Below are 27,262 nucleotides of genomic sequence, written 5' to 3' on the forward strand. Positions count from 1 at the left end.
CATTCCAAGTGGGATAGAATATGTTTCCAATCAAGAAGCAGAGAAGAGACAAAAGAGCATCCTCTGATCTTGCCTTGGATAGAGCCAAATAAAAATTCCCACTGAGTAGGCTGCCAATTCCCAAAAGCAGATGTATGAAGATGTAATAAGAGAGAGCGGATCATAAAAGCCCAAGGCTGATCTCCTTGTAGAAACTGCATCATCATTTTCCCCCTGTGAGCAAGCAAGTGCATTTGAATATTGAGAATGTTCAGACCCTCGTGCATCTTTGGAGAACAGAGACGATGCATGGAGAGTAATCTGAGACTTTTCTTGCCATGTTTTGAACGCCAGAAAATTTCCATGATAGCTGACATAAATGATACCAAATCTGCCTTAGTGAACATAGTGAGAGGCAGATAAAATTGTATGTATGCTATCAAAATGGATTGTGTAATTCGCAGACGAACATGTAATGGCCAAGTTGCAAGCTTCCAATATTCAAGTTTTGCCCTTAACTTTACTAGCACCCAATCAGTTTGTTGTGAACGGGTGAGTCCCCAGCCTAGAGGATAACCAAGATGTCGAATGAATTGAGAAGCAAGGACAATTTCCCCAGGCCACAAAAGATTGTGCCAGTCCTGTGCATGTAAAGGCAGCAATTTTGATTTTTGAAAATTTACCTGAAGGCCAGCAGCCAATCCATATGTAGAAAGAGCATGCATAATCATGGACAGATCAGCCCGAGTATTTTTTGGAGTAAAGGAAGAATCATCAGCATATGCTTGAGCAATCATGCTGCGACTGCCTAGAATCTCCAAACCGTGCAGCTGGTCAGTGTCCAAGAGGTGATCCAGATATTGAAGCAGTGGATGGGTGGCTATGGCAAAAAGTAAAGCACTCAGTGGACATCCTTGTCTGACAGAGCAAGCAAGAGTCCAGGATGGAGAAATATCTCCTGAAAGCATGCAGGCAGCTTCACTATCTTGATATAGCCAATTGATGAGTTGCTGCATTTTTGTGCCAAAACCCAAAGCCTGCATAGTCGATGAAATGAAATCCCACTGAACTGTATCAAAAGCTTTGGCAATATCAACTTGCAATAACAAAACATCCTGCTGTGTGTATTTGGCATATTCAATTCCAATGTAAGCATTAGCAATGTTATCGGTGATATGCCTACGCTGGACAAAGCCATATTGTGTAGGATGCAACCCATCATGTAAAAACCCCTTTAGCCGAGCAACAATCATTTTGGTAGTGACTTTGTAAATTACGGGCATAAGAGTGATAGGTCTCCAGTCTGCCAAAGACTCACAAATTTGTTTTTTGGGAAGGAGTTTAATAAGACCTCTCTTCCATGTGTCTGGCATTTTCTGATGTTGCCATGCAGCATTCACCATATATAGTAATGGATGCTTCAAAATAGGCCAGTATGCTAGAAAAAACTCGACTGTTAAACCATCCCATCCGGGGGATTTCCATGTGCCACATGATTTGATCGCATCTGACAGTTCCCTCTCAGTAAAGGGTTCCTCCAATTCCAAAGCTTGAGTAGGGGAAATTATTGGAGAAACATTTTGCAACAGTAAATTTCGTGCAAGCAAAACCTGTTGCGAGAGAGGAGCTGTAGAGCCAAATTGCTGGGAGAAGTGATGCACACAAACAGAGGCAAGCTGTGACCGTGTAGTAGTCCATGATCCATCGGGCATAAGCACTCTGCAAATTTCTGTTTTGATTCTCCTCTGATGCAAACTCTTGAAAAATTCTTTGGAGGAGCAACCTTTATCTGTGAAGGCTCTTTGTCTTGCTCTAGTCTCCCATTTTGCCAGTTTCCTGTGATCATTTAGTTTAAGACAATGTCTGGCCTGACATAGTGTGGTTTGCTCTTGCATGGACAACGAACGATGATGACTGAGTTCAGTGAGGTCTTGACAAGTAGACTTGGCCTGAGCAATGGTTTCCCTCAGAGTCTTCATGTAAGACTTGCCATAATCTCTAATCACCATTTGCATTTGAGAAATAAAAGAAACCCAGGCATCATCAGCTTGAAGATAGCTGCTAGAGAAAAGACAACGAGCTGCTTCAGTAACCTTTGCCCTGAATTTAGCATGTTGCAAATAACTATTGTTGATGATTAGATGTCGCCGTTGTGGCAATCTATCTTCTGGCATCTTATGAAAAGATAACCGCAGCCATAGTGGTGCATGGTCTGAATGCACAAAGGCATAGTCAATCCACATTTTGCATGCGAAATCCCCATTTTGTTGGGGAGCGACACTATACCAACGATCCAGTCTTGCCTGATAAGCAGAAAGAGCATTATGTTGAAAAGTGTAGTCCGGTGACAGAGGCTGCAATTTCTTCCAAAGGTCAACCAGATTCGAATGCAAAAGTAGTTGAGACCATGCATGCCTTTCAGGAGATAACATATGATCGTGGCTGGAAGTGTTGTCTCCCTGTTGTGGATTATTATTGAAATCCCCACATATGTAGGCATGATATCTCCACGGGTATTGTTGCATAGCATCCCAAATTACAGTTCTATCTCGAGATGACTGAGGTGCATAAACTGAAGCAAATTCAAACACCTCTCCTCTAATAATGCATTGAAGAACAAGCCATCTGCCTTTGTTGTCATTTAATGCAATGACTGGTTGAAGCTCATGTTTGATCAGAAGGACAACCCCTGAGAAAGAGTGCTCCCCAGCATAGAAAATGTCATACCCATAGTAGTGTCCTGTCTTGCCTGCATAAATATGTTGGTTGTGCTCTTGTAATGCCACTATGTCAGGCTGAAATCTGTTGATGTACAGCCACACAGATTTCCATTTCCTACTGTCACTCATGCCCTAGACATTGAGTGTAAAACAGGTGATGTGAGCAGTCATATATACAGATATTTATAGTAATGTAGCAACTATGTACAGCAGCAAAAAGTATAAGGTCAACCTTGCATTTCTATCTCAGGGTCGAGGCCTCGCCCCTGAGAAGAAGTAGTCGCCTGAGAAGTAGACAGCAAAGCAGCAACCTCTTCTTCAGGGAAGAGTGTTCTGCTGGCTGTTACTGCAGCCCATGTAATCCCAATTCCTGTATTGATCTCTGGGGTGTTTCCGCTAGAAGATGCACCATTCCAAGTGTGGGGGGGTGGAATTCTTCGAGTAGAAATAACTTTTCTTGGGCTCTGCCAGCCATCAGTTGAAGGTTGCTTTCCTTTGGGCAAGGATTGAGTAGCAGGAGGTGAATGTGAAGTGAGATTCGCATGGATAACTACTGAATCTTTGCCTTTATCCGGACTTCCAGACTGCTGTCTACTGCTTTTATTTTTGTTGGCAATTGGAGTAGGAGCATCTTTGGTGGGCATGTGGACTAGCAAGGTGACATGAGGCATTTTATGTGAGTTCAGCGGACACTGTGAGGCCATGTGTCCAAACTTTTTGCATTCAAAACAGGCCCCTGCAAATAAGCCCCATTTGAGTTTATAAAATGCACTCCCCATGTTTACATTATTCACCGTGATTGAATAAGAGTCCGGTGTGGGATTATCAGTATCCCAGAGAATGCAAAATCTGTTTGAATTACCATTTGGCCGTGGTGGGCAGACCACTTTACCTAAAGAGGCTGCAATTTTAGGCAAAAGTGCGGCCATGCATTGGGGGAAATCAACAACTTCAACCCAGACTGGGCATCTGTGTCTGATTAAAGCCTGAAAGTCCCTTGTGGGAGACCATGGCAAGACATGCACCATTTGCTGCCCAAAAAAGAGAGGTGAATGTTTCAAAAGCATTTGTCTGTGGATCTCATCCACCATGATAGCCTCGAAAAAGCCCCTGGCTGCATAGTGTACTTTACGAACAAAAGAGCCAGCCAATGTGCGTGTCAGCCACTTGCCTATCTCTGCAGCAGGTGGCATCCGGCGTGGAAAGAATAATATAACTGCGTTCTTGGCATCCTCTCTGACTGGATCCACAATTTCATCAACCTCAACCATGAGGCCAAGTGAGGGAACCGAGTCTTTCCAGTCTTTTCTCGTATCTGCAAATCCTTCATGCATTACATCATATACTAGTTGAGCCTCAAGTGTGTCATGCATCGGGTCATGCTGACCCTCAACCTGCTTTTGCTTCTTGCAGGGAGCCGAGCGCTCCTTTTGAAATGTTTTTTCATATGAATACTCTGCCATGACTTGGTAAGAAAAGGAGCTTGAGGATGAAGTACCTGTAAGAGGGTAGAAGAAGCCAAAAAAACCAGTCCCAAAGAAATATCCACCGGGAGCTCACAAAAGAAGAGAGGAAGAGTATAGCTGTAAGGCAGGTAGGACAAGATTGTACGACGATGCTGAGTTGTACGGAGGTATGTACGGGCTGCAGTGAAAGAAAAAAGACAGTACGATGGTACGACTGAGAACGTGAAGACTGGCCTGTACGGGAAGGTACGACGTACGGAAAGGTACAGCGTATGGACGAAGTACGGAAAGATACTAGTGCACGGACACTGTACGGTAATCGTACAAATGTACGAACGGGGCCGCTCAGGTTTCTTGACTTGGACAAAACGGAGAGCGACGGACACCTCACCAAGCTTGCATTTACACAGCGCAAGCAAACGTAGGCACACCTAGGAGATTTACAACAGGAACGGTAAAGCAGCAGTTGATGCAGGCCTGGACGGAAAAGCTGAGGTAGGCTAGGATTTGTGCGTCCAAAAACACCGTACGACCTGTACGGGTAACCGTACAAAGGTCACAACGGGGGCTGGAGAGCAGCAGACGCTGACAAGCTCAACGCAACGACCCTCGCACTGTACCCTTCACAAGCTCAACGCAACGACGCGCTTCACTACACACACACACTACACCTACACACACACACACACACACACTCACACACCCCACACATATACATATATATATATATATATATATATATATATATGTATGTATGTATGTATGTATGTATGTATGTATGTATGTATGTATGTATGTATGTATGTATGTAGTGCTAGCCTTTGTCATGGCTAAGTCTGCCCTTCCTCTGGAGTGCTGATAGAAACTCTGTACAAAGACTTTGTATAAATGGATGCTCAAGTATGTGTGGGTGTGTGGATTTGTATGTGTGAGAGCATATGTTTATACTATGGTCTACACCCATTGTTGGGCGTTGATGACATCGGTGGGGATGTCATAGTAGCTAGTCCCTACTATATGTGATGGAGTTTATGGTTTTCAACCTTATGAGTGACTATCATGAGATTGAAACTGCACTATGTTGTGTTTTTAGAGGATGAGTTGGGCATGTTGAATGTTCCTTATACATACATATATAGATATATAGATAAATAGATATGATGGATAAACATATAATGTTTACCACTGGAACAAGATTGCACTGTTAATGAAAGAATTGAGAACAAGGGAACTAGGATGCACACAAATTTATAACATGTGCAGCTTGGGATTATTCGATCAATCATTAAAGGTGCATAGCTATTGTGCATACATTAGAGTTTTCTCACCATGAGTGGGAGTATTCCTTCTGGTCTAATCATTCACATCTGTCTTCCTATTGCTAAATCCTATGTGTCCTTAGGGGGGTTGTTTTTTGATGAATCATTAGATGAAGCCCCATAGTGCATTACAAGAGGAAAGAAATTGCCAGAACCAGGCAAGGTTTAGCGTCATGCAATGCTGTTTTTGTCCTCTTTCATTGCTCAATTCTTGTTGAGCTTTAGGGATGCAAGAATTACACTGTTAACTTGAGAGGATATTTTGATCAATGTGTTGAGGTGGCTGGTGGATGCAGTTGTTGTTTAAATGCATGCCTTCTTGCTGTTATGTTTGTGTCTTTTTCAATGTTTTGGGATGTCATTGTGAGTGAATGTCTGACAAGAGAGGTTTCAGCTTGCTTGATGGTGGATAAAGGAGTTTGAGGCTTGATTGTGGAATCCCTTCTATGATAGACCCATTGTGCTCCTTTTATTTAGGTTCTTGAAAGCTCTAAGTTAGTCACAACGTTGAGCTCTTGGCATCGCTAGTATTTGTTTATTTACAAATATCAGGAATGATTTTCTCTTGTTCATCCTATCAAGATTGAAGGATGGTTTCTGATTGTTCAAGTCCTTTTATATGTAATTACTCCTTGGTTTGAAAAAGTCCTCTTTCTGGATTTGCCAATTGCACAGGATTGCATTCAAGTCTGAGTTGGCTTTCATACAGAAGCTGCGCCACCCTAATATTGTGCAATTTCTTGGTGCTGTTACTCAAAGTATCCCAATGATGATCATTTTTGAATACCTACCCAAGGTAATGCATGTAGATGCCTGAGCGTCATTACGACTATCTGCTGATTGAAATAGTATCGAAGTCTAATGTTCTGCATTTATGAACAGTATCATTTTCTAATTTTGTAATTGGTTGTGAATTAGGGGGATCTGTATACCTATTTAAAAAAGAACGGTTCTCTGAATACTTTGAAAGCTATAGATTTTGCTCTTGATATTGCAAGGTAAGCTACGAGACATACTTTTTAATGAGCTTTTCTTCTCTCTTTTTGGCTCCAAAAGTGAAAAGGGGAATCCAATAATTCTTGAAGTTAGTAGATCACTATTTTCCCTGAACATGCTCAAGACCTTGGGTCTTTTGGTTACAAAATTTACCATGCTCAAAGCTTTAGAAAATATATGAGAAACCCAAGGCAACTTTGCCATGTTCTCAATGGCAAGATCCAAACTATGAGAAGCACATGGTGTCCAAACAATAGTGGGAAACTCATCCTCAAGCATCCTTCCCATGGACACACAATTGGAGCCATTATCTGTGATCACCTGCACCACATTTGCTACACCAATCTCAAGAATAGCTGTGCGCAAATGAGACCATATATATGCACCTGTCACCACTGTCCCTGAAGCTGATGCATCTATAGCACAAAGGAACATAGTTCCTTTGCAAGAGGAAACTAGAATGTTGTAGACATTTCTTTTCCTCACATCTGACCAGCCATCACATAGCAAGGTGCAACCATACTTCTGCCATGTTTCCTTCAGAGGCTCTAGCTCTCTCATCAATGCTTCTTTCTCATGGCGAAGCTCTTTTGTACGCAATGTCTCATAGCTCGGACCCTCCCACTCACACCCAATACGCGAGATAGCTCGCATAGTAGACTTCCAACGAGCGGTTCAAGTAATATTGAAAGACAATGCACATTGCACAAACAACTTTGTTACCTCTCTAGTTGCCTCCTTCATAGCTGCCTTTTGCATGGCTGCCTTCATATCTCCTTGCTTAAACAAGGGAAGGGCACTTCTTTTAGCTGTGGGCGTGGAGCCTGAAGACTGCGACATCTGCAAAATGTCATTCTCCTCCCTCATTGATGCTGGAATAGCTGAGATATTTAATTCAAGCTCATCCCATGCACTGACTCTATCTATTGGAATCCCTAGCATTTTAGCTTTCCAGGCCTTCAAGCCATCATACACCTCCTTTGGCACACGAGAACAAGGGCCAATACCAAAGCCCTTTGTTCGAGAAAAGTGAGCCTGCAATCTCTGAAATGTCCCATGATGCGGCTCAGCACAAAAGTTGCAGGTCCACTTGCCTGTGCCACTTTTATCATAGTGTGCACCAAAGGAATTGAAGGTGACATTGCTCCACAACGCACTACCTTTTTGAGGCATCTTCTTGCTTGCAAAAAGCGATGTAGAACAGCAAAAGTAATTGCAGCTTTGCAGCCTACATCATGCATGCAAGAGGAGCAGATGAATCAAGAGAGGAGCGTTAGATTTCAGAAACATCAGAAAGAGCAGATTTCAGCCTGCATGAAAGGATGCAGCGCCAAATTCAAGAAGAAGGGTAGGCTGTAGAAAGGACGATTGAATGCACATTGGGGATGATTGGGGGCACAAACCTCGAGAATGAGCAAGAGGGAGCGTACAGGCTGCACAGACGGAGCATACGGGCGTACGGCGAAATGCGTCAAATCGCTTTTTTGCCCCCTTTTGAACCCTACCCAAAAATTGGGGCTGTATGAAACGGGTTTCATACGTATGAAACGTTTATACGTTTCATACGGGTTTCATACGAGTATGAAACGCGTTTCATATGCAACTATGATTAACGTCTGCGGGAGGCCTCGCGGGCCTATGGGACAAAAGTGCGGAAACAAAGTAAACTCATACAAGCCATAGTGGGCTGGGGCGAAGGGCTCGCTAAGGCCCTCGTTGAATACTAGAAAACACATAAACTAAAATACTAATGTAGTACATCATATCAAGTCAGGCCAAATAAGCCAAATAGTGTGTAACATGAGTGGGGCATGTTAGGCGCTCTGGCTAATGCTCCAAGAACATGATCTGGCTCCATGCATCCAAGCTCTGTGATAGCTCTTTGGTGTGACACAAAGAGCTCACGTATCTGCATTTGTCGAGTTGTCTGGTGTTGTGGTGGGGGCCGTGTCTCCTCGATCTGTGGATCCGATGGGCTATGTCAAGTGTAATGCCACGTCTCTGTTGGTCACCTCTGAGAAGAGCTGAGATAGGTCTAACTTCAATCGTGTGTGCTCTGTTCTCCTGTCACATGTGAGATCCCTGTGACCCTCGTCCAGTAGTGGTGTTGTGTTGACTCCCTCTACTGACCCATCTATCTCTCATGTCAGCTAGCTCCTCCTCTACTCCCGAGTGCCCTGGAGCTGACTCAAATGCATAGAAGTCGGTGACCTGCCTCTGCGCTTGGTCTACCTCAGTGTCCTGTGACGTGGTCGTCGCATCCTGGCGCTCTCTGATCCGTCGTAGTAGTGTCTCTTTGTGTCTCCGCATGTCCATTAGGTAGAGCCCAATACAGACATGATCCTGGAAGTGGATTAGTCGTGAGAGTGGGCCAAACCCGTGTCCCTCCTGAAAAAGGCAATGGTAGCGCCCTCGGATCTCGTAGTAGGCGGGACATATACAAAGAAAGTGCTCCTCGGTCTCGACCTGACCCATCGTGCATAGCATACAAGTGTGCCGCTCTCTGGGTATGCTTGCAGCTCTCCCTACCTCAATCCTCAGCTGATGGGAGGAGACTCTCATCTATCCAATGGCAATCCTCAGTGCATGTGAGACTCCTCTGTCCTCAAGATACTGGGGTCTGATGGTGAGGCCATCCTCCGATACTCTCAAGAAATGGTCATAGTAGAGCTAGGTCTTGGTGGGGAAATCTTGGTCCCCCCCCCCCAATCCGAAGTGTGTGAAGCTGGAGGAGGTCTAACCGTGTGATGCGGTTAATCTCATCTTGCAGAATCAGCTCGGGGGGTGCATCCATGCTATATTGAAAAGGAGGGAGCCTGTCCATTTGAATGCCATGACCGGCGAACCAAGCAGAGACGCATGCATACCATGCTGTATCATAGACCGCCTCCCAAGGGGTCACCGCTGGCTGATTTGTTGGTACCGATACTCCTATATGCGGATGACATAGTCCTCTTGTTGTCCTCAACAGAGGGTTTACAGAGACATCTGGAGGCCCTCGAGGAGTTCTGCACAGAGAGAGATCTGACAGTTAACCTTGGGAAGACCAAGGTTATGATCTTCAACACCTCATACCCAGTGCTCCATCGACATAGCTTCACTTACCGAGGTCAGCCAGTAGAGATTGTGCAGTCCTACACATACTTGGGTGCAGTTTTCACTGGGCCAGCTTTCACGATGATCCATGCAGCCCGAGCATGCCTCACACGAGGATATGGTGCTCTGGCCCGTTTAGAGCGACAGTGTTTCCAGGCGCACAATGAGGACCCACCGACAAAGTGCTGGCTTTTCGACACCCTAGTGAGACCAATTGCCATGTATGTAGCACCGTTCTGGGGGTGTGATATTTCAGCAGCAGAGTGGAAGAGATTTGAGCGGCTACAGATAATCATGGGATCCAGGATGATTCGTAGTAAGCCCTCAGTCCCCCATCAGATAGTACAGGTAGAGTTTGCTATGACCCCTTCAGATCGATGCCACCTTTCAAATAGTGACCTTCCTCCATAGATCCTGGGATCTACCTCGTAAGAGGCTACTGAGACTGGCATTGGAATCCTCTATCCGACTGGCAGAGAGTGGAGGATGTGATCTCATCAATGTAGAGGCCAAAGAGAGTCGGTGAGAGGGGGCATCCCTGTTTCACCCCAATCGTGCTCTCCACCCAGCCTGATAGGCCTCCTGGGGCGCGAACTTGTCCCTTGACGGACTCATATAGGCTCATCACCCCCCAAATCAGAACCTCTCGGATCTGCATCTCCTGGAGTCTCCTGATCATGCGGGATCGTAGGACAGTATCGAAAGCCTTCCGAAAGTCTACAAAGCAGGCATAGACTTTCTGACGCCTCGACCTCGCCTCCTCAATGATAGCCCTCACTGTGAAGATGTGGTCTAGGGTGGAATGCTGTCTTCGAAATCCTGCCTGTCCTAGGGCACGCTGCCCATGTGCCTCTGTGTGACTGTTGATCTCTCTCTCTAGTACAGATCCATAGATCTTGGCCAGAGTGTGGCCAATCATGAGAGTGCGGTAATTCCAAGTGTCCATGGGGTCACCTGCCTTGTGTATTGGGACGATGGTGGTAGTGCTCTAGGAGGGTGGAAAGCTATGGCATATGGCGTGGTTGAACATATGTGCTAGGATCGAGGCCAAAACCTGTTGCCCGTGTGCGAAATGCTCCGTTTGTAGCCCCTCATGATCCTGTGCTCTTTGGTTATGTAGCCGACAGAGTGCCGCCCGCACATTCTGTGCAGTGAACAAGTGACAAGTGGCGGGTTTGGGCATAGTGGACATATCAGGTGGTGCCTGCATCGGAACATCATCGAGAGAGCATATGTATGTGTGCCAAACACCCGGGTCTGTGATGGGGATAGGTGGCTTCCTCTCTGATAGGAGCCCCCATCCAATAGTAGGATCCCCTCCTCTGAACGAACTAATCACCTCGTCCGTCGTATGGGTGGTGTCAAGTGGCCAAGGGCTTGTTCACACGTGAGGTGAGCTCTCATCTCTCTGCACTCATCATCATACCAGGGGTTCTGAGGTATCTTTCCTACTGAAACACGCCCAGGCTGAGTCGTAGGGAAATATCTGATAGCTGCGTTCGTGACCACGGTGGCAAGGTTGTCTGATGCATGGGTGAGGTCTACCTCGTCCCCAAGTAGTAAACCTGGGAGCTCCTGTGCCAAATGGCTCACGTAAACGGGGTCAAGGGTCCGGTCAAAGTGGACCTGTACACAAGTGGGAGTGGGGGGGCCTCTCCATGTGACTGGCGTAGTGGCGGAAATACTGAAGGATAGGTATGAGTGGTTAGCACCTAGCGGGGGAGGGGGCACAATGAAGTCGTGTACCCATGAGGTGAAGGATAGGGGACTGAGTATGTAATCCACTGTACTAGTACCTCCACCATGCGGGAAACAAGTGAACCCACCAGATAATGGCCATCTCTGTAGGCCATTATATATGATTAGGTCATGGATAGCCCCCGGGTAAAGTAGATGGCGGCTGTATCCCGTCACGTGTGATGCATCTGTTGAGTGTCTCACTGTCCCAAGCTCTGGAGTGTCTAGTTCTGGTACTATGAGAGAGTTTGATGTAAAGTCAAGTAGGCCCACTTGCCTGTCACCTGTGCGTGCATTGAAGTCCCAAGAAGGAGGCTGTCTCCTAGTCTAGAGAACTCAATGAGATCATCATGTATCGTCTCATATGGGATGTGTCCCTTCGTAGTGACTACGTGTGCATAAGGTGATGTATTTGGGGGAAAGTAGCACACTGCCATGTAGATTGGTCGGGCATCAGGTATTTGGACATGGACCCACATATGTCACGAGTGTTCCTCTCTCTGAACCACTAAAATGAGGGGTCTCAAATGTGATCTGAAGAGGATGGCCACTCCTCCGGAGCCACGCACTCCACTGTCTCCCCTCATTTCCTTCCGATGAGCTGACTCCCATGTATATGCTGCCTTAGTGGGCAGTCCTCTCTCTAGACTCTCATGTGTCTCGGTGTAAAAGATCATGTCTCTCCTAGTGTATGTCTCCGAGAATCCTCCTGGGTCAGACCAGAGTGTGCCATTACAGTTCCACACTGCCATCTTGAGTTCATTATGTGCATTCATCCAATTGGTCCAGCACCGTCATAACTCCCCATCTTCCTTCTCTTCCCTGGCTGGTCTCTTGCGGATAATGACTTTCCCTTGCTGCCATTACTCGTACCATTCCCTCCCTTTTGTGCTCCTGCCGTAGGAGGGTTAGATCATCATCCAAATATATCCTGATCCCTTTCAATGCTGCTCTCATGCTCAGAATGGTGGACCTATCCATGGCATTCCGGAATTTCAGTACTAAGGGTCTCATTGGTGTTTCAGCTTTACCTACTCTCCAGGCCGTCTCGCATGTGAGATTAACCCCCATTTTAGTGAACAAAACTTGGGCATCTGCCATTGGGGTATCTCCCACCGTCAAGCCCCTTACAAGCACATTCAAGACCTTGCTGGATCTCCTTTTCTCTTCCTCTAGAGTCTCAGAGATAATTTCCTTCTTGGGTGCAACTGATCCCTTTTTAACCACTGCTGTCCATTCAAGCATATCTTCTTTCCCTTTATTGAGTTGTTGTGTGATCTCAGCATGTTTCCCAATCATCGTGGCCTGCATGGCCGCCATCTCTTTTTTGAGAGTGCATTCTCTGTTCTGAGTATTTCCATGGCTTTACAACTCCCCTCTGAAGGCATTTGCATATCCTTCATTTGCTGTAGTTCAACACCCAGTGAATGCATCTTATCTTGGAGCTTTACCTTCTCATTAATCCATTCTGTTTTTTCTTGTTCCCAGTCCTCTTTCTTGGCCTTTTCTTTCCTCCATTCTTCTTGTATTTTCCCTCCCTGTTTTTAAAACTCAGCAAGGGTCTTGTCAACATGGGATTTTTCAGCCAATAAGGCCAGATTTGTGGCCTCTAGGCTGTCTATTTTTTCAATTAGCACGAGACATATTTTGTTGAGGCATGTGAGCACTTCAGTGGTACCTTTGTGGGCTGTCCCATTCGAGAGGGCTGTCAGAGCAGATTCCAAGGCTTGTTTTCCCCAAATGTCCTCCACACACCCTCGTGTAGGCAGAGTGCAAAATAGATTTGAAGACCTTGTAGATAAATATTGATCTTACATTCTTGCACAGGATACCTCCCCTTTTCCCCTTGATTGCGGGCCTTTCTTGATCTTGGTGTGTTGCAGGTCGCCTGTAGCTGATGCGGAGCTGTGCAGCTAGGCCATGAGGGCCTGTTGGAGCCTCGAGTGGGGCCAATGGACTGCAGCGATACCCAGTACTAGCCTAAGGCTAGTAGCAGGCTTGAGGGCAGCTGAGCAGAGCTGAGTAGCAGGCGCATCTGCTCGCCACTGCTGGGACAGCTGGCGCAGCTGTTCGTGACCTAAGGCAGCAGCACAGCTGCTGTATGGCCAAGCCTAGAGGCCTGTGGTAGGCCTAGAGTCCTGCCCACATGAACAGCAGGCGCGGCAGCAGCGACAGCAGAGGAGGTGACGGGCAGCAGAGGATGGCGGATGGGAGGTGATGGGCAGCAGAGGAGATGCGACAGCAGGGGGGTTGCGGGGGGGCTGGTGCGATAGTAGAGAGAGGGCTGAGGGAGGGGGAGGGGCTAGGGAGGCAGAGGGGCTGAGAGGCTAGGGAGGCTAGGAAGGCGGAGGGGCTGAGAGCATGGTTGTCAAGACACTTGTGTCTTATGATAAGACACTTGAGACACTTAAGACACGTGTCTTACCTTAAGACTCCGTTAGACACACTTGTGTTTTTTTTTTTTTTTGGGTAGGTGGGGAGTAACAACACAGATTGAGTTTGACTTAGCCATGCTATCATTGATGGTGACTTTGGATCTAGCAGTGGCAGTGACCTCATAGATTCAGATTAGGATGAATCTTCAGAGATTTGAGTCTTGAGAGTCGAAAGCTTCCTTTCAATTATATGTATCAAGATGCATTTTCATTCATGTCACATGTGACAAGATTCAATTGTCAGTTTAAACCTTTAAGTACTCAAAACTTGCGAGCTCTTCAGTCGTGAGTCTTAACTTTAACTTTTAAGTCTTGAGTGACGAGTCTTGACTCTTACTTACATTGTACAAGTGCATTCTTTCTTCTTGCATTATTTAAGTGTAGCTTATTGTACTTCTAGAATCTAGCAGCTAGCTATGCTAGCAAGTTGTACATTTGTATACTTATACATATATTAATTAAATATTTATTATCATAACCACAATGGCGTGTCTTACGTGTCTTATCTTTAAGACACTTTGGACACTCGTGTCTTAACGTGTCTTACAACCATGTTTGAGAGGCTAGGGGCAGAGGGGCTGAGAGGCTATGGGCGAAGAGGCTAGGGACGGAGGGGCGGAGAGGCTAGCGGGAGGCTGAGCGGAGAGAGAGAGAGAGAGAGAGAGAGAGAGAGAGAGAGAGAGAATTCTTTGAAAGATTGAAGGTTCTATGAGAAAAAAAAAACAAGATACAATGGGGCTAAAAGGGTGGAGCTTCTAAGAGGGCATCTGCACCCAAGACAAATACAAACATAAACATATGACACCAAACGGAATTTCAACGTGATAGAAAAAGAAAAGAAGAAAGATATATTAACGTCTTGGAGAGGCCTCACTGGCCTATGGGACAAAGTACACCAAAAGAAAAAACTCATACAAGCCTCAATGGGCTGAAGCAAATGGCGTGCTAGGGCTCTTGCTGAGTGCTATGCTAAGCTAAGCTAAAGAGCTCAAACAAAAACTGAAATTGAAAACTGAAACTCAAAGGCCGAAACCCGGCACTGTGGTGGCTCGCGGGTGGGATGCAAAGTTATCTAGGAGCTGCGTCTTCTGGGTTGTCTCTCATAGTGGCGAAGAACGTGGTCTCCTCGACTGTCTGAGGGCTATGCCAAGAGTGACGCCTCATCTCTGGCAGTCTCCACTAAGGAGGGCTGAGATAGACCTATCGTGCTCTGGTCACTCTTTGTGGTCTGTGGTCTCTGCATCCCTCGCTCGGCAACGCCGCATCGTCTCTCTCTGCTGATCCACACTGCCCTCATGTCAGCTAGCTCCTTCCCCTCCATTCCACTATGCCTTGGAGCTGACTCAAATGCATAGTAGTCGTGACATGTCGTTGTGCTCGGTCTACCTCAGCATCATACGATGCGGTCACCCCGTTGCTGTCTGATCTGCTGCGTCTCTCTGTGTCGTTGCATCTCAATCAGACAGAGCCCAATGCAGAATTTGTCATGGAAGTGGATCAACCATTAGAGTGGACCAAAATTGTGCCCCTCTTGAAAGAGGCAGTGGTATCATCCGTGGGTCTCATAGTAGGTGTGGCAGATCTTGGAGATACTTGAAAAGATTCTGCTTTGGCAATGTCTTTGACTGCCTTGGAAGAAGTGGCTTTTTTTAAAATCAAAGATGGAAGAAGAGGCTTTGGGGGGGGGGGGGGGCATGGGGGGTGGGGGTGGGGGGGGTACGCGACATGCGCGCAAGGGGGGGGGGAGGGGGGGCGGATTGCGGTTCTTGCAAAGTCAAAGACATAGGTAAAGCGGACTGGAAGCCATAATAGACTTAAAATTGAATTTTACCAGTGGAAGAATGAGGGACTTTGTTGTAGGTATGTTGCATGTATGGAAGATACATATTCCGAGTCTTGACAAACTAAAACCTTGTTAACAACCTCTATCTGACCAATAGCGGGTGGATTCTAAGTTGTAGAATGTTTGATCTGAGTGTCCATAGATTTGCTACAAGGTGGTCCAAAAAGTAGAGAGAAATCTAGCATCTCTGGTAGAGACAATGGAGATAGGTAGATAGATGTTTGGAGTTCAGAACATCAAAAAATCTAAATTTGTACGGTTGGATTATATAGATAGACCAAAAAGCAAGGAGTTTTGGTACGTGTAGAGTACAAAATTTTCGGTACAGTACAATATGGCACATTTTGTACAGTGTGGTATGTATACCTTTTGTATGTGTTTAAAAAAGTATAATATTTTTTTTCTTCAAAAAAGAGACTTCTATTAAGTATTAAAGAAAACCGTTAGAGCAAGCTCCATACGGGAATACGGGATACACCATGCAATGCATGAAAAGCTCAAGAGCCAAAAAGAAAGGATTGGGGCTGATAGTGCCATCTCAATCTTGTAGCAACCTCCGAGAAAAAGGGAGAACCCCTCCAAACTCGAAGAAATACAGTCCTCCTAGAAGAGGCTGCCCGTGAAGGCCCTGCATGCTAGACCATATGGCTATCAAAGTGTGAACCGTGTCACTCCAAATACCCGTGAACACCTGTGATGGGTGTATCTGGGTGTCATCCAAGGCCTCTGTGCATCTGGCTGTCCAAATGTGCCAAGAGGAAATGCTAGCCAAAATCTCCCAAGAGGTGTCCATTGAAACATGTGAAGCTTTGAAAGGGATATGTGGTACATCCTGAAGAGAGTAGGGCTCTATCACGTGTCGGCGGATCGAGAGTGCCCAAGAAGAAGGCTCACCCTCATAAAACACCTTGGGCCCAATAAGGGATAACCATGCGACCGAGCCCCAAGTCATGAAGAAAGGGAAAGTATGAAAAATGCTGAGTATCCGAGCAACTCCTTTCCAAACAGTCCTCGCTTGATTGCAGTCCCAAAGGCAATGTCGCACCGACTCCTCTGCAGAATGACAGCGAGGGCAAGTGGGATCAGCCCCAAATCGTGATCTCCATAGGTTCACTACAATCCCTCCATGAATAGAAAGCCAAAAGAAAGGAGTGATCTTTCTATTTCTGAGGGATTTCCAGAGCCTCCTCCAGAAATTCCTATGCAAATCTGCGGTGATGAAGAAGCTATTCCAATGGGGGAAAAAGTACAATTTTTAAAAGAGGTATGGTTCAAATGTGTCCCTCTCCTACAAATGTATATATGTAATTCTAAAATATACCTAAAACTTCCTACCCCTTCCTGCAGCCCACAAAGTCCCCCTTTTTGCACATCCTTCTCTTTTGAGCTGTAGTCCCCCATGGTCCACACAGCGCCATAGATTGTAGAACATAGACTAAGTTGTGAATTGTTGCTTTGGTATGCTGGACAATCTTGATCTAGTAATTGGTTTCAACTTTGAGCTTTCAGTTTCAATTGAATTTATTTGTGTATTATTTACTTCCATGTACGATGTAGGTACATCAATAGTCAACTATGGCAGAATCTACTGGTTTGTTGATGGTGATTAATCAGTGCATTCTATGGATTCTAGTCACTAGTCCCCCCCCCTCTTCCCTCTTTTTTTTGGGGGAAAATATATAATACTTTACAAAGCCGTTGTACCATACGTACTGTAAATTTTTTCCTGTACGACATAACATGTTTATCCAAGCATGCTTAAAGAACAGTTTGGCTGCTTGCACTGCATCACAATGCTTGGTGCTAGGCATAATGATTGCCATCTTAGTGAATCTATCAACGGCCACATAAATGCAGTCATGTTTCTTCTTAGTGGTGAGGAGGCTAGATAGAAAATCCATGGTAACATGTTTCCGAAGGCCTGGAAGGGACTGGAAGAGGAGAGTATAACCCTTTGTGCACCTTCATATACTAGGTTTGTTAGCAAGAGCCACAAGATTTGATGAAGCTTTCAACAGCACGTCTTAGATGTGGCCAACCAAAATATCTCTGTAAATGCATTACAGTCTGGCCTGCAGTGAAGAATGATGGTCTTTCACTTACTGTAATCTCCAGGGGCCATGTGGCGCACACAGTTTGGCCAACTCATAACAGATACGACTATTTGACGGTAGTACTTTGAATGTCTCTGGTGCCTTGGATTTTGCAAGGAAACTCCAGCTCCTTACATTTTGCAGGGATTGAGGAGACTCTAATGCCTTGCGTTTTGATTCTTCCTCGTCTCATTGCATTTTGAATAGTCCAGTGCCTGTATTTTGCAAGGAAACTTTGATGCCTTGCATTTTGGCCACTTAGAAAAGGCTGGAATCTGCAGATAAAAAACAGAGATCATTGCATGCAAAGGTGGCCTAGATAAACAGTCTGCATGCTTGTTATGAGAGCAGGTTTATCCTTAAGAAGGTGAAACTGCTGCAGATAGGCGGCCCACTTGACCTGCCTGGGTTGCCTATAGAACTCTGTGTATTCTGTTATTGCAGAGGCTGGTGGTCTCTGTGGATAATGACTTCTGTACCCAACAGATAATGTCTCCAATGCTTGAGGTCCCGGGGCAAATCATATAATTCTTTATCATAGGTGGGATGAATCAGTGTGCCATTAGCTAAGACTGAACTGATATAAGCCACTGGATGGCCTTCTTGAGAAAGAACTGTCCCAATGGCATAAGCCTCTACCTCAAAAACTGTTCCGTAGTCTAGAAATATGGGAAGAGAAGGAGAAGTCACCTTGCTTTTGAGAAGGGCCATGGCTCGTCCTTGAGTAGGTTTAAAGAAATGGTGTTTTATCCTGATAGAATCTCTGCAAAATCTCTGACATGCTTCCTATGACTATTAGAAAGCTTCTCAACAGAAAAGTTAGTTGGAGTAGGCCAAAGCATGATTGCTTTGATCTTGTCACTGTCAATAGCAACACCTTATTTTGGATATAATGAAACCAAGATACTTCATTAAGGAAAGTAGTTTCAGCAAGTAAATTAACATAAAAACCTTTGCTTTTTTCAGGCTACATGTCTTGTGTATTTCTCTGTATGGACTCCTTATTCTCCTGCAATTCACGAGGAGTACGTTTTTTGCAGAGGGTTGAATTGCATGCATGAGCACAAACCGGATGCCATTATCCATCGCGATTTGAAGCCCAAGTACGCACCAATCTTCTTGATGTTCGATCAAAAGTTTTTTCTTTGCAATAAGCATACCAATCATGCTCTAAAACTTTATTTTGTTCATTGGAACTCATTTTGGGGCTGTATTGAAAACAGGTTAATGACCTTTTGTATTTACCGTGACAAGTTGACTATTGCATGCAAAGTCTACAACACATACGCCTCCCCCCCCCCCCCCCCCCTTCAAAAAAACAAAAAGAGAAACAGAAAAAGAAAAAAGAAAAACGAAAAAACATTCTTTCTTTCATACATGCACACACTGAAGCATTGGTTATATCTAGGTATTCATCCCCATTCCTTCCTTGACTCACCCCTTCATCCTGTACAATTACAAGCAACCAAGAAAAGATACTATCAGATTTTCTGCTTAGTGTAAGATTCGGAGTTGGAATTATGGTTGAGGTTTTGTGGTTTTCTACGCTTTAAGGGTTCTATGTATTGCCAGTACCCTCCGTTGCAATTAGTCTGGACAATTTAAAAGGCCAATACATTTTTCATTGATATAGATGCTTCAAGCCATTTTTAATTGTAATTTTATGTAGAAGCTGTTCAAGCTTTTCACTGTCTCAATAAGGTATCAGAAACATTTTGCGGGATGATACGGGACATTTAAAGGTGGCAGACCTTGGAAACAGCAAGGCATTTAAGTTCGCATCTCATATCCCCCAGGAGGATGGGCCTTTCTTTTTAAAGGGCAGCTTATGTAAGCCTCTTGACTCAGCTACTTGGTCAATTGCTCAGTAGGATTTCATACTGTTCAAGGTGGATATGTTTATTGGGATTGGCTCAAATTGTTGCCATGATTTATTTGGCCATTGTACTTGTGATATGTCTATTTTGCTGTGTCTTTGAATGGGGTTAAATTGTGTCGTTTCATCTAGCAGGTGTTGTTAGATGAATGTCCTACCTGAGACGTTACACAAAACCAAACATTATTTCACAGGAAGAAGCATGAAGTAAACATCATCTGGCATGATTTATTTGGCAATTGTACTTGTGCCTTTGAATGGGGGTGTCGTTTCTTCTAGCAGGTGTTGTTAGATGAACGTCCCACCTGAAAATTTCCACATAAAATCAAACGTATTAATTTACAGTAAGAAGCATGAAGTAAACATTAGCTTTTTCTGAGCAATGATAAACAGGGTGATAAAAAAATTAGGTGTAAATTTCATTTGCTTACAAAATGCAACATACTCCTTAAAGAAGGACAGAAATGGTGCTTATTTGATCGTTCCTTCTGCACTTTCTTGTGATGAAGTGATACTGCACATCTATGTGCTGGGTACGCATGATTCTGTGGCAATGCAATGCAGCTATGGTTCTTATTAAGTATCTTTAATTCTTTGTATATCCCTCCTTTCTATACCAAGATGTGAAAGTATGCATTGAAGCCATTTCGCCTTGCCTTTCCAAGGACTATACTTGAGCCAAGGGTAAAGCTGATTGATGTATCTACGTGTCTTTGCATCTTCTGCCCAATCAGAGTCGCAAGAGTTAGGTGGACCCTGTACTCTGGCATAATGTCGGCCTATCTTTTATGTATTCTTGATGCAGATGATAAGCTTTTGTTAGCCTTCCAGTGTGTTCCATTGGGAGGTGCAATATAATGCCTCACTACTACTACTGCTTGTGTTATATCTAAGACATGTAGATGTGAGGTCCATCGAGCTACAAACTAATACGAAGCTTCCTGTCTAGGGTACTATTTGTGAATCTTTGGCTGATTGGAGACCTATTACGCTTATGCCAGTCATTTACAAATTTACTACTAAAATGATTGTTGATTTGATAAAATGCTATTTACATGATGGGTTGCATCCTGCGCAATATGGTTTTGTTTCTCGTAGGCATAATTGCCAAAGCTTTTGATACTGTTAAGTGGGACTTTATTTCACAAACAATGCAGGCCTTGGGATTTGTCACAAAAATGCAGCAAGTTATTAATTGGTTACATCAAGATAGTAAAGCTGCCTGTATACTTTCAGGGGATATTTCTACAACTTGGACTCTCGGTTGTTTTGTTTGGCAAGGATGTCTCCTCAGTGCTTTACTATTTGCCATAGCCACTCATCCAATGCTTCAATATATGGACCACCTTTTGGACATTGGCATGTTGCACGGATTGGAAATTCCTGGTAGCCGTAGTATGATCGCTCAAGCATATGCTGATGATTCTTTCTTTACTCCGAAAAATATTCAAAGCGATCTCTCCTTAATTATGTAGGCTCTTTCTACATATGGTTTAGCTGCTGGTCTTCCATGTGAATTTTCAGAAATCCAAGCTATTGCCGTTGCATGCTAAAGACTGGCATAGTCTTTTGTGGCTTGGGAAAATTGTTCCAACTTCTCAATTGATTCGACATCTTGGCTATTCTTTAGGTTGGGGACTCACTCGTTCTCAACAAACTGATTGAGTGCTCACAAAGTTGAGGGCAAAACTTGAATATTGGAAGCTTGCAACTTGGCCATTACATGTTCGTTTGCAAATAATGCAATCCATTTTGATAGCATACATACAATTCTATCTGCCCCTCACCATGTTTACTAAGGCAGATCTGATTTCCTTTATGTCTGCTATCATGGAGATTTTCTGATGTTCAAAAAATGGCAAGAAAAGTCTCATATTACTCTCTATGCATTGTATGTGTTCTCCAAAGATGCACGGGGGTTTAGTGCTAGCCTTCTCCTTTAGTGCTAGCCTTTGTCATGGCTGAGTCTGCCCTTCACCTCCGGAGTGCCGACAGAAACTCAGTACGAAGACTTTGTATAAATGGATGCTCAAGTATGTGTGGGTGTGTGGATTTGTATGTGTGAGAGCATATTTTTATACTATGGTCTACACCCACTGTTGGGCGCTGATGACGTCAGTGGGGATGTCATAGTAGCTAGTCCCTGCTATGCATGATGGAGTTTATGGTTTTCAACCTTGTGAGTGACTATCATGAGATTGAAACTGCACTATGTTGTGTTTTTAGAGGATGAGTTCGGGAATGTTCTTGGATTCATCTAGGTATATACTTAATATTCAAATGCACATACTTGCTTACAGGGGGAAAATGATGTTGCAGTTTATGCAAGGGGATCAGCCTTGGGCTTTCATGATCCGCTCTCTTTTGTTGCATATTGATACTTTTGCTTTTGGGCATTGGCAGCCTACACAGTGGGATTTTCTATTGGACTCTATTCAAGGCAAGATAAGAGGCTGTCCTTTTGTCTCTCGCTTGCTTCTCGATTGAAAGCACATTTTATCCCACTTGGAATGGAATGGTAGAGATTCTTTGTCGGGAAATTCTTTGAGGGCTGAGAATATTTATTGGTCCAAAATATTCCACCCTCCTTTGGCTAACAAGAACCCATGCGTTCTTATTTTATATCTTTCAAGGGTATTTCTTCTGTGGCAGATATACTACAGGATGATGGTACTCTTTTATCTTTTTCTGCGGCTGCTAGCAAGTATGGTTTGGGAGCTCATTATCGTCCTTTGTGGCATAAAATTTCGTTTGGAACTTCAAGATAGACTTGAGGATTGGACTCTCTCCGTTCTTCATCTTCTTCACTCCGTCCTTTGAAGCTCTCACATATCATAGTGCCTTCTCTGTATAAAGTGTTGTTACCTCTGCCTTGGGTTTCTGACAGAGCCAATTCTGTTTGGCATATAAATTGCCCACTAAAGTGGTGGAGAAAGCGGCTACGTCTCCTTTGGCATTATAAAGTCTCTCTTCGGCAACAGCTTTTCCTTTGGCGAGTCCTACTTGGCATTTTTTCATCTAGGCAGTTGCTAGCACATAGACATATTGTCCCGGCTGTTTGCCACAGATTTCTACATTCTGCTGAATCTGTGCTTCACATTTTCTAGCACTGTCCACATACTTGTGATTTCCTCGCTCTCATTCGTTAGGGGCTTCGAGCGAGATTTCCTACTGTTACTTTTGGTAGATTCTTCTGGTTATTTGGTCTTCATCCCGCTAGACAGGGTTTTGATTTATTTTTTGTTTGGGTGCACTACTGGGCACTTTGGACTCTATGGATGGACAGAAATCATAGAGTCTTCGGTAATCCTGCTTTTTCATCTTTCGTTTTTTTCAAACGATCTCTAACGCAATCGTTTTATGATTGTTTTCAGACTCATTTGATTGATCATGATGTATATATGGATTATATTGACATTTTCAGTGGAGTAGTAGTTACTCCGCTTTGGAAGTAACTATGAATGTAATTATTTCACAGTAATAAAATATTTCTTCTCACTAAAAAAAAAGTGTGTGTAGTCCATACAGAAAATCCACACAGTCCGTACTTTTTGTCAGAAATTTCGTACAGAAAATCCGTACAATCTGTACTTTTTGTAAAAAATCCATGCAGTTCGTACTTTTTGTCAAAAATCCGTATAGTCTGTACTTTTCTCTGCTTTTCGGTACAACTTCTTCAGTTAGTATCTTTGTTCTGTACGCTCTTGCATGTCCGTACAACCCCTGTCAGTCCGTACAGCCTCGACTGCTCCCTTCTCTTCTTTCCGTACAGCTTCTATCAGTCGTACAGTTCGTTTACTTGCTGCTGTTCTCAGCCTCTCTCTCTTTTTCCTTTTGTCTTTCCCTTACAGCATCTCCTTTTTACTCTTTTCATTTCCCCATGGAAACTGTCAAGACCTGCATGCACAAGAAGCAGAAATAGGACTCGGGTTAGGAGGACTTGATGCATGCCTCTCTTGAGGCGCTCAATTGGTTTTTGATGTTATGCATGAGGGCTTTGAAGACACGCTCTAGGATTGGAAGGACTCTGCTCCCACTGTTGGGCTCATGGTGGAGGTGGATGAAATCGTTGATCCCGTGCGTGAATATGCCAAGCATGCTATTATTATTTTTTTGCCGGGACACATGCCTGTTGCAGCAGATGTGGAAAATTAGCTCACCAGGACTTTAGGTGGTTGTTTTGTTCGGAAAGTGCATTATGCTGCTTGGGGGTTTTTTTAGGTTATTATGATAGATGAACTGCACAAACAGATGCTCCTTGAACATTTTTTGCCTTGGTCGCCCACCAAAGATTATCAGGCTTTAATTCGCCATCGCTGTCTGGTATGGGTGGAAGTGGTTGACTTCCCTCATTGCTTGGCTTCTCTCTTACCCAAAATTGCAGCATCATTGGGTAAGGTGGTGTGCCCTCCGCGGCCAAATGGGAACTCCAACCAATTTTGCATTTTGCAACATCATCCCACTCTTGACTCTTATTCTGTTACGGTGAATCAGGTGGATATGGGCAGTGCTTTTTACAAGCTCAAGTGGGGCCTGTTTGTAGGTGCATGTTTTGAATGTAAGAAGTTTGGCCACATGGCTTCTTAGTGCCCTCTTGTTATGCATAAAAGGCCTTTGGAAAATATGCCTTCTCAGATGCCTACTAAAGAAATGATGGGTCAGCCCGTTCTCAAACAGAAGGGTGTCAAGCCTCTTACTCCAGCTTAGGAAAAAGGCAAGACACCTGTTGTGTCCAATGGGAATGCCTCTCCCTCTATGCCTTCCACCTCTCAGCCCAAAGGGAGAGACAAAACTTTGCAAGAGGTTTGGCAGACTCCCAAGAAAACTGTCGGAGCTTGACGACCTTTACCTTCTCACACTTGGAATGGTGCATCCTCGATTGGTCATACTCCTGAAGAAAATTCAGGAGTGGGTATTACATGGGCAGCTGTTCTCAACCAGTTATGATACCTCAGGGCTAGGATCCGGATCTTGAGGTTGATATGCAGGCCTGATTTCAGTTCTCCCTCTGCTGTACATAATCTGTAAATATGCTGTCGAAACTCATATGTTTGACACTTAGTGTACAGGGTTTGTGTGATGCTTCTAAATGGAAGACAGTCTGGGGGTATCTCAATCACTTACAGCCAGATGTGGTAGCTTTGCAGGAACATAATCAGCATGTGTATGCTGGACAGCATGGTCATTTTCACGGTTATGAGATTTTCTATGCTAGACAGCATTCCTTTTCGGCAGTGGTCTTTCTGATCAGGCATGATCTTCAGCCCTATGTGGCCTTCAATGATTCACAAGGCAGATGGATGGTTATGCAATGCATTGTACAGGGTAATATCTTTAAATTTGCATCTGTCTATGCTCCTCAATCCTCCCGTATCGAGGACAGATTTGGGAAGATATGCAGAGGTATCCATGGAGGCAGTATGCTTTTCTTTGTGGTGACTTCAACAATGCTCCTCATTCAGGGGATAATACATCTGGCCATACACATATGTTGGCCTCTAAGAGGCAGAGCTGGTCTAAATTTTTGCTTGATTTCAATTTTGCTGATCTTTGGACAGCATCTTATCCATTGTTGCCTTATAAAGCTAGACTGGACAGGTGGTACAGAGTTGATCCTCAGCACTCTGATACTTTTACTACTACCTTGTCAATTGAGTATGCATTTGTGCATTCTAATCATGCACCTAGGTCTATGTTTGAGGATTTCTCTGCATGACATGCCGGATGATCGGCTTCCACATAGAAGGCTCCTCATGGTTAACAATAGTTATTTGGATCATGATCATTTTAAGCCACGGTGTATGATGCATGTCAACCTTTTTTACCTCAGAGTTTTATTTATACTGATTATGCATGGGATGCATTTGTTGCTCGTATGCAATCAGTTGTTCGGATTATGGCAAAAATTATCTCAAAACATTGAGGGATATGGTTGCTTGGGCAAAATCTACTTGTCAATCTTTGACTGAACACAGTCATTTTCAGTCTTTGTCTCTTGAAGAAAGCATATCTTTATGCCAAGCTAGACATTGTTTGCAAAGTAATAATCATAGAAAAATTGCCAAATGGAAGACAAGAGCTCGTCAGTGAGCTTTCTCGGATAAAGGTTGCTCGTCGAAGGGTTTTTTTTAAAGCTTACATCATAAGCGACAAGCTACCAATATTTGTCGTACTTTGCTCAAATTTGGCTTTGGAATGCATTATCGTCCACTTTGGCATAAGATTACTTTGATGCTGCAGCCTTTTCAGCTGGTTCTTCCATTGCATCTACAGGATCATCTTCAAGACTAGAGACTCTCTTCTGTGAGCTTGTCATACCGTCCTCTGCAGTTTGCACATATTACTGTCTCTTCTCTTTATAAAGTTCTACTTTCTCCGCCATTTATCTCGCAAAAGGCAAATCAGCTTTGGCATCTTCATCGTCCTGTGAAATGGTGGCGGAAACTTTTGAGACAGATTTGGCATTCTAAGATTCCTCTCCGTCAGCAGTTTTCTTGTGGAGAGCTTTGTTGGGTGTTCTTCCTCATCGACAACTCTTAGCACGACGACATATTGCTTCCTCTATTTGTTGCAGATGTCTGGCTCCAAGAGACACTGTGCCTTATCTCTTTTGGCATTGTCATTCCTCTCGTGCTTTCTTGGACTGACTTGGGCAAATTTTGAGAGCTTTGTTTCCTCAAATTTCTTTTGGTAAGTTCTTCTGGCTTTTTGGTGTACATCCACCCAGACAGGAGTTTGATTTCTATTTTGTTTCGGTTCGGTAGTGGGCACTCTGAACTCTCTGGAAGGATCGTAATCATAGGTCTTTGGTGAACCTGTTTTTTCCACTTTCTCTTTCTTCAGACACTCTTTGCAACAATCGCTTTTTGATTGCTTGCAATCTCGTGTCTTTGATCATGATGTATATTTGTCCTACAGTGAGATTTTCTCTTGATATATTATAGCTCTCCCTTTTAGGGATAGCTTCTTTGTAATATAATGACTCAAAGATTCCACACAAAAAAAAAGTGTGTGTTTGTGTGCTTGCAGACGCGCTGCATAGATTATGATGTATATCTAGCATACACTGAGGTTTTCAGTTGGATGTAATTTCGATTGCCTCGTTTTGAGGTCGCTACTCTTGTAATATAATCAATCAAAAGTTTTCACTATTTAAAAAAAAAGTGTGTGTGTGTGTGTGTTGTTATGTGTGTGTGTGTGGCTAGTGTTAGTGGAAATGGATGATGCTCTCACATTCGAGAGACCTTTTACTGACACAGAACTTGATAATGCATTGCCCCATCTCGGCAAATACAAGTCCCCTGGCTGGGATGGTCTTACGGTGGAATTTTATATTTCTTTTTGGGATGATTTGAAAGATGTTCTCTTACAAATGATCAATGTTGCCTGGCAAGAAAATCAATTGCCGCACCTTTGGAAGCATGGCATAATCAAACTTGTGCCTAAAAAAAATCTGTGTGATCATATGTCAGATTGGAGGCCTATTACTTTGATGCCTGTAGTATACAAACTCATTGCCAAAATGATTGTGTATAGGCTTCATGGGATACTGAATGCGGGCCTTCATCCTCATTAGTATGGGTTTGTGCTGCGAAGACAAATCCATGACAATATCTCCAATGCATTGACTGCAATTGAATATGCTAAGTACTCAAATCAAGATGTGCTCATATTGCAGGTAGATATCACTAAGGCATTTGAC

The 27,262-nt window shown here is 44.0% G+C and overlaps 1 protein-coding gene and 1 pseudogene across 3 annotated transcripts in view; one reads left to right on the top strand and one right to left on the bottom strand.

Annotated features, from left to right (window-relative positions):
* LOC147901593 (serine/threonine-protein kinase 12-like) overlaps positions 1–27,262 on the top strand; it is a 120,696-nt gene that overhangs the window by 37,264 nt on the left and 56,170 nt on the right. For 2 of the 3 annotated variants that reach the window (XM_087374482.1, XM_087374483.1), the window contains exons 6-9: positions 6,160–6,280; positions 6,403–6,482; positions 18,725–18,787; positions 19,393–19,514. In XM_087374482.1, the coding sequence (XP_087230608.1) occupies positions 6,160–6,280; positions 6,403–6,482; positions 18,725–18,787; positions 19,393–19,514 (386 nt within the window). The remainder of the gene's footprint in view (positions 1–6,159; positions 6,281–6,402; positions 6,483–18,724; positions 18,788–19,392; positions 19,515–27,262) is intronic. The other variant, XM_087374485.1, reaches the window with a different exon arrangement.
* Positions 6,581–7,653, bottom strand: LOC147901594 (uncharacterized; annotated as a pseudogene).

Source organism: Dipteris shenzhenensis, chromosome 5 (genome assembly GCF_047967505.1).
Source record: "Dipteris shenzhenensis isolate YYH24624 ecotype China chromosome 5, Dip_SZ_1.0, whole genome shotgun sequence".
Classification (NCBI taxonomy): domain Eukaryota; kingdom Viridiplantae; phylum Streptophyta; class Polypodiopsida; order Gleicheniales; family Dipteridaceae; genus Dipteris; species Dipteris shenzhenensis.